Raw genomic sequence first — 8,588 nt, 5'->3', positions numbered from 1 at the left:
CTCAGTTATTTCTTTTCTCTCTCTCTCTCTCACTATCTCTTTTTGATTCTTAAATTCTCCTTTTGTGGTGATTACTGTAAATCAGTGTTTTTAGGTCACAAGTTATTTTGAACAAGCCTACGTAAGTGATTCATCATTACAGCCTAAATCTGATTGTTTTCTGAGGATTTTCTGTTTCAGTCACTCGGCTCTGAAATCTATTGAAAATATAGACCATATATTTAAAATATAATCCAAAGTTCTGGAGACAAAAAGAGAAATGTATGAAGTATTATTTGGCAGCAGCTTTATTTTCAGAGACAGATTTTTGTCACACATAACAACACAAACGTAAGTGCAGTTTTGTTTTCTTTGTAGCACTTGCTATTGTTCTCAATACCACGAATGACATTTCTCAACACTCATTCAAAACCTAATGTGTGTTTGTGTTTGGATGTTGTCTCAAAAAGCAGTCTGCTTTGCATTTACTTGAATGCACGTTGCTGTGAGATGGTAGTGGTGACAGTGGTAGATCCACCTAAATGGCGAGAAAGAATGAGTATTAATGTGTAATATGCAATATGTATTGAGAATCTGAAACTGACATACCCCCACAATATACAAAAGTAGATTTTAATTACCTTGTACTTCAGTCCTAAAGGAAAAATGAGAAAAGAGGCATTAGTTAAGTCATTTCAGAACAAGATTTGCATAATACCCATGTAAAAAAGACTCATCTTGAATTTTAGGAACTCCGGCTGAAATTCAGATGATCTTACTTTATGTCCTGATTTTCCAGGAGGCTTCTGTAGGTAGCGATCTCCTGCTCCAGGCGGCTCTTGATGTCAAGCAACATGGTGTAATCTCTTCCCTGTTGCTCAATGCTAGCCCGCATCTGACACAACTCTGCTTCCAGCGAGTTGATGTGGTTCTGGAAGCCTGCTAGCATAGCACTGTATCTAGCCTCTGTGTCAGCCAATGTGTTCTCCAGTGATGCTTTCTGTGTGGGTGATGAGAATATGCAGAAAGATAAAGGAATCATTGCATTAATCCATAGACCCTGTCAAATGTATTTGTGCTTTGTAAAACAGATCACAATGAGTTAAAGGATTTCAGTTCACTTTGGTTATCAAGGGCTATACCTTGTATCAGAAAAGCACCACCAAGGTGCAGAAACGGATTCCAAAAGAGGTGAATTTTCAGACAGCTGATACCTCTAAATGTTTTCTACTCATTCTTCCATGTGTACTACTTTCTGGGATATGGAGAGCTTTTTAAATTGAAGCATCCTTTAAATATCTCACACGCTCTCTCCTTTCCATCTGTTTTTAATACATAATCCTTACGGTGCCCTTTTCTTGGCTTGCTTACCTAATCTCTTACGTGATATTTTGGCCTGACTTTGGTTCACATACAGTAATTTATTACTAAACCCCCTCTCCACTGCTGCATTCCTTCTTTCTACAGCATCTCTCTCCTTCATGTCCTGCATTCCACCCATATCTCACCATGCTGAGTTGAGACTGTAGCTCAATCTCCAGGCCCTGCAAGGTGTGTCGCAAATTTGACATCTCCGACTTGGAGGTTGTTATGGTCTCTGTGCTGATGGCCACCTCTTTGTTCAACTGTACTGTCTTCAAGAGGAAAATAAAAACAATATGATTTAAAGATTATTATATCATGAACCAAGTTGTACTTTTTACTGTGGTATTGCCACTCCAAGCTGCATACTGTAATATGTGGTTTATCAGTGAGATCAAAAGTCAAATTAGGATACAAAATGACAAAGAAAGAAGTCTTACCCTGTCCTTAAACCAGGCTTCCTGATCCCTGCGGTGTTTGTCTATGATGGTTTCGTAATGAGAACGAATCTCCTCCAAAATCTTGTTGAGGTCTTGCTGAGGAGCAGCATCCACCTCCACATTCACAGTGCCTGTCAACTGAGACCTCATTGCTGCCAAGTCCTGTAACACCACAAGGTTCATGCATCAGATCTCCAAATGGCTCTGCACTATGGCAAAAACTTGCAGAATCAGTCAAACATAGAGTAGCTGATTCTCCTGCAGGAAAACTTCTACAAACCTCCAGGTGGTTTTTCTTCATAAACGCCAGTTCATCTTGCAGACCTTTGATCTGCATCTCCAGGTCAGCCTTTGTTAGGGTTGTCTGGTCCAGCAAGCGACGCAGATTAGCTGATGTCAGCCTCCACAGACTGCCGCATCACTAACTCATGCTCATATCTGATTGGTGGAGAAGTTGAATAAGATGTGAACTCACCAATCATTGTTTGAACCTGAACAATATGTTCAATGTATAAATAAGCTAAAGTTATATAGTAACATAGAGTACTGTATGTTGTCAGCACTGTTTGAGAGAACTCACTTTATTCTGAAGTCATCAGCAGCCAGCTTGGAGTTGTCGATCTGCAGCAGGATGTTGGCGTTGTTGATGGTGGCATTTTTAATCTATAATGTATCATATATGTCAATTTAATAAATCAATTCAGAACAGAAATGAGGTGCATTCCTATATCCCCTGTATTCTACAAAGTCAGACCTTGAGAAAAAACAAAAAGGAAATCCATCATTTTAAAAACATAATGCTATGAGAGTATTGCCATTGTGCAACATTTTTTCAAGGCAAATGGGTCAGATGTCTGAAATTATCTTTAGTATGAGAACAATTCACATTCTGTTGCAAGGATTCTCAAGGGAGCCTTTCACTCTACTTCCTTTTTTTGTTCACTGATGGAACCTACGTGGTTGTCTACAGTCTATATTTCACAAGCTTTTATAAATCAAGGCATTTTAGTGCACTAGAATTGTATAGTTGTTCCGTTTCACAATCATTAGAACCTCAGACATCAAACTTATTGCACTATATTTAAAAGTTTTACCCCTTTCTCTGCCCCTAAACCTCCCAGTTCATACCTTTTCCTTCAGGTCATTGATGGTGTTCCAGTAGGCACTGTAGTCCCTCTGTGCAGTCGGCCCCTTCTTCTCATAGTACTCCCGGATCATGGTCTCAAGCTTGGCATTGGCAACCTCCAGAGTATGCACCTTCTGCAGGTAGGAGGCCAAACGATCGTTAAGGTTCTGCATGGTGGCCTTCTCGTTCAGCTGGATCAAGTTACTATCCCCTCCATAGCTGCCTCCAACCATTCCTGCTCCAAATCCTCCTCCGTATCCTCCACCATAGCCTCCATATCCTCCGAATCCTCCACCTCCTCCAATTCTGGAGGCAGAAGAGATACGGGTGCTTCCTCCGAAACTACCGCCATACACACTGTGAGCTTTTTGTGGAATCATACAACTGCGACTCTGAGAAACTATGGACCTAGATGTCATGGTCTTGGGACCCATGGAGGACGATGTGCGGACGGAGGCCGACATGGTCGATGGATGGAGAGATGAGATAAAAGCAAAGAGGAAACTACAGAAAACTGTTAGAGTTTGCCTGAGGAGGATGGTGCCTTTGAGACTAGCTCTATCCTCTTATAGAGTTGGAGCTTGAGGGCGGGTCCTGAACTTTGTGGAGGGGAGGGGGGTGGAGGGATGGAGGGTGTGTGTGTGTGTGTGTGTGTGAGTGAGTGTGTGTTTGCCAGACCCAGCTGCAACCACCACCAGTGTTGAGACTTGAGAACTAAAGATCAGTTTCCACCCTAGTGAGGAAACTGCAAAGGAATGTCTCTGTCTGTAGTGTAGCTTCAAATGGTGCCATGGGTGCAGCGCAAGGTTTTGGAATATAAAGTGATATTGTTTGGAGAAAAAATTGTCTTTTACTTGCACCAACCGTCTTTGGTGCCTGTGTATTTGTCTTATGACTGCTAGACTTTTGACACAATGCGAGTGTAAACAGATGTATGTGTGTCTATGGTCAAGTGCTTGTGCAAGCTTTTCTCTCTTTGTCAGCATGTGAACAAAGAGACATAGCCAGTAATGTGAGGATACTGAGTTTATTTTATTTTATTTTATTCAGCATTTAGTTTGTATTAAGCAGTAAGTGAACATAAAGTGAATAGTTGGTACAACCTCAGATTGTATTAAAGCTTTTGATTTGATATTGAATTTAAATGGCATTTCAAAATCATGTCCAAATGCATGTGTTCCTATAGAATGGTTCTATGAGATATCCAATGCACTACACTTATTATGTAATATTGATCTGGGCATTAAGATATACAAAAGATACAGACACTGTTGACTATAAAGTTTGTAAAGATCCATATTGTGATATTTGTATGATCTTTATATATTCTGAAGAAAATGTCATTGTTGCTTGCTTGTTCAAAACTTTCTGCGACTATACTAGGGTGTTGTATTATGATTGATAAGGTTTTTTTTTTGTGTTTTTAGCATGTTGTTATGTGGTTGCTAGGGTGTTCTGTTTGGTTGTTAAGGTGTTCTGAGTGGTTGCTTACTGGCCTATGTAAAAAGAACCCATGAAATCTCTTTACAACTCAGCTGCATGATTTGAGTTAAATACAAAAAAACAACCCCTCACCCAAAGTATGAGCAATAGAATGAATGGAATGGTTGAGCAAAAATGTAATGAGCAAAACTGAGACAGGAGCACAAAAGATGTGTGTGCAATATTATCTTTTGCATGTGTTTAATGTTTTTAATTTAAAATACCTTTAAAACATATCCCTTTATGCTCTTTATACTAAGATCTGTTGATTCAGTCAACATATACATTTTAGGGCAGCATGGGTGGTGAGATTTGCGGAATTTCAAGTGTGTATGTGTGAGCATGTGTTTTGTGTCTCTTGGTGATAGCAGATGTTTTGAAGAGTATTTGGCTTGATAGGAGTGTGACATCATCTCTGACCAATGAACTACCCTCTTTCCAGGTCACATCTGGAACTTGCCTAAAGTTCTATACCGAACTCATTAACAATGGGGAGAGAAAGAAAGAGAGAGAGAGAGAGAGAGGGTGGGGGTAAACTTTGGTCCCCAGTGCAAAGATTTGGTAACTTTGTGTGTGCAAAATGTGTATGTAAATGTGAGAAAGAGAGAGGCCAATTAAAATAATTTCATTTAGGGTTTCTTTTAGTTAAAATCAACAAAATTAACTTAGCTGTGCTTGATGACTGCTCTGTTTTTTCAGAGCTAAATATTGTGAAAACAGTAGGTTTCACTGGGAGACAGTTTGGGAATTTGAATCATGGTTGAGAATGATCACAGTTACAAGCACACAAATGTAACTGGAATATTCCCCAACAAGCTGTAGAAAGGCCCAAATCAACTATGAGAATCAAGAAAAGGCTGCCTCTTTTCCTCACCAACATCCTGTGAGTTTTGCCACAGCAATTAAATTGTAATAATAAAAAATATATATATATATTTATAAATAATGGTATTTCTTTTTTTCAGAGCTTTGACCAGCATGCATCTGTATGATTTCAGGTCGGCACAATCTGTTCTTTTTTGTGCACAAGTCTGGTTCTGTTGTAAAAGCATTAGTCTGTTTAGTGACTATGAGATGACTCATTGTATAAACAGAACTCCACCCCACCTTAATCTATCATCTGTATGAGCTGTCCTCAAAGAGCCTGTGGGAGAGTTGATAACTATTATTACTCATAAAAATGGCTGCTCTTTCCAATCGAACACCAAATTGAATAAGAGCGATAGCTCACTAAAATTTAAATAACTGTTTTGATTCTCTGATTCTCATGCTATTTCAAACCCATATGACTGTCTTTCAGACATTAGACCTACTTTTCCACCTGATATTAAGATGCTTTCGGGTGATCCGATCATATGTGGTCAGCGTTAAATACAGGTCTAAACGGGGTCTAAATCAGATCACAAAAACCACATACAAATGTGGTAAAAAACGCATGTGACCGCATCGCATTTGAGGTGTAAATGCAAATCCATCCTGTATGCATTCTAGCAGCAGAGAAGCGCCACCCCTCACCCAGAGGTGGGGGACTCAAGTTACATGATTTGACTCGAGTCTGACTTGAACTGCATGACTTTTTATTATTATTATTATTTTCAATAACTTATTATAAACAGTAATGAAAAGTGTTTAAAAAAATATTGCGACATCAATTAATTAATAAGCAAAAAATTAAGCCCGCCAGCACCACTGATCTGCATCTGCGCAGTTAACACTGCGCTCACAATGCACCAAAATGACAGATGATTGTCAAGTTCCCAAAATAATCTCCTTTGGATATAAAGATTTCAAATAAAAAAGATTTGCCAGATGCACAATATGCAATGCAAAAATATTTACAACCACCACAACCTCAAATTTCATCAGGCTTTCAAAAAAAACGCAAGAAAAGGTAAGTAAATCATATTGTTATCATTTCATTATCTAGAAAGATTCATATGTATAATTCTATGTAAAATTACTGTTCAAATGTGTGAAGGTTGTCAGTAAATTAAAATGATTCACGATTAATCTCATGTTTTGGAGCGTGACAAGTTTGAAATGACCCACATTGCCTCTAAATGTGTGTGTGCCTTTTCTAAACCTTCTCATCAGTCAACAATATGCCATAACCATTTGTTGGCAATATAAAAACATAACAGGCAGATTTACAGTCACAACACTTTATTTAAAATATGACAAGCAGTATAAAATATACAGAATGACTTGTGACGAAATCCAAGTGCTCTCATATAGTTTATGACTACTAAAGACTTTAACTAAATCCCTTGAAAGTCTTCAGAAAAGTTTTGATGGCATTTTCTTATCATATGACCTCCGTATAATGCCTAATAGATTATTGTTTATAAGCGCAGGGCTGCTTTGTGTACAGGGTAAAAGTTATATTTCTGCTGCATAAGCGCCACCTACTGTCAGAGAGCAAATTTTCATTTTCATTCCCATAGCCAGTTTGCAGTTTTTGTTAGATCAATGTGAAAATCTGACCGCATTTTTACACAGCAAACACGCAGTGTTATACTGGTTAATTCTAAAAACTGGTTAATTCTAAAAATCTAAACAATTCGGATAATAAGGTATCTAGTATTCACAGTATTTTTAAGTGCCCACGATAAAAATACTGTGCATGTTCATAAACGCAATTTACTACTCATTAGGATTCGACTTAACTTGATTGAGGTGAGTCACTGACTCGACTTGCTTGAGGTGAGTCACTGACTCGACTTGCTTGAGGTGAGTCACTGACTCGACTTGCTTGAGGTGAGTCACTCACTCGACTTGCTTGAGGTGAGTAACTGACTCAACTTACTTGAGGTGAGTCAATGACTTGACTTGACTTGCTTGATTTGTCTGCACTGCAATTGAGTCTTGGCTCGAGACATGATGGTTAAGACTTGAGACTTGCTTGTGACTTGAACATGTGTGACTTGCTCCCACCTCTGCCCTCACCTCTGTCAAACAACTAAAACAAGAGCTTAAACTTTAAAAGGAAATAAATGTAAGATCAGAAAATTAAAAAAAGCGGATAAATCCACAGTTACGAGAGCTTAACGGATCTTCTTTAGTCTGACTGATATCAACACAGATGAGAGAAGCATGAACATCTGAAGCTCCATTGATACATGTAATCCTCCAAAATAATGAATAATTCTGCTTGACATGTTGCGTTTGTGCTTAAATTAAATTACAACCGCATCAGGGAGAAACAGCGTGCCATTTTTTCCACGCTTTCTTTGTATTTTCTGAATTTGTTGCATTATCATGCAGTAACACAGTGACATAATGATAGATGTATGTCGTAATGAAACAGAGACCATCGCCTCCAAATTCAAACACAAGTGGTCACAGGAGATGCATTTAAGTGACCAGGTTTAAACAGCGATGTGTCTCACCTGACCACATGTGATCCGATCAATGTATCAATGGAGCTTCAGATGTTCATGCTTCTCTCATCTGTGTTGATAATACCAGGTTGAAACAGACATTAGACATTCACTGTCATTGCATCTATTTTTCCATACAATTAAAGTGACTGGTGATTAAGCCAAACATTCTGCCTATCATCTTCTTTTGTGCTCTACAAAAGAAAGAAAGCCATACAGGTTTGGAACAAAATGAGGGTGAGTGTAAATGAGTGCAATGGATAGGAGGAGGTGAGAACCGGCTTAATAATATTTTAATATAAAACTTAAAAAAAAGACACAAACACACACATAGGACGGACAGATGCCCGTAAATGTTCTCTCTCTGTCGAACCACCGTCTGGTGTGTAACAGGGTGTGTAAAATCACAACCGGCCCCGCCATGCCCCCGGCATGACATACATGCTGGTAGGGGTCTCATCCACCATGGCAGCGGCCCTAATTGCTCCAGGCGGTCGGTTAGGAGCCCCTTCTCCCCTCGCGGTCAGCTGCCATTCCTCCTCTGCTCCTCCGTCCCCCAGCAGATGGCCACGGCTACTCAATTGGGGTGGATGGTAGCGGCGAGAACTCCACTACGGCATATCCCTCCTCCTTCCCAGGTTTCGGCACCAGTGTAAAGGAGTTCAATGGAAAGAAGGAGGCGAGAACCGGCTTGACAATATAAATAATATTTGAATATAAAACTACAAACACACACATAGGACGGACAGCTGCCCGTAAACTTTTTCTCTCTCGCACCACCCTCCACAGTCGTCCTTTATCCCTCTCGGAGGCTTGATA

General features: G+C 39.4%; 1 protein-coding gene across 1 annotated transcript; it reads right to left on the bottom strand.

Annotated features, from left to right (window-relative positions):
* Nucleotides 1-269: 269 nt before the first annotated feature.
* Nucleotides 270-3,465, bottom strand: LOC127625639 (keratin, type I cytoskeletal 19-like). Its single transcript, XM_052100931.1, is given in 9 exon segments — nucleotides 270-517; nucleotides 621-634; nucleotides 759-979; nucleotides 1,488-1,613; nucleotides 1,782-1,943; nucleotides 2,062-2,169; nucleotides 2,171-2,219; nucleotides 2,362-2,444; nucleotides 2,910-3,465. Coding segments are annotated over 9 exon segments (1,278 nt in total). The 5' UTR covers nucleotides 3,372-3,465; the 3' UTR covers nucleotides 270-464.
* Between the last annotated feature and the right edge of the window lie 5,123 nt (nucleotides 3,466-8,588).

Source organism: Xyrauchen texanus, chromosome 32 (assembly GCF_025860055.1).
Source record: "Xyrauchen texanus isolate HMW12.3.18 chromosome 32, RBS_HiC_50CHRs, whole genome shotgun sequence".
Classification (NCBI taxonomy): Eukaryota; Metazoa; Chordata; class Actinopteri; order Cypriniformes; family Catostomidae; genus Xyrauchen; species Xyrauchen texanus.
This window is presented reverse-complemented; position numbering and strand designations above follow the sequence as displayed.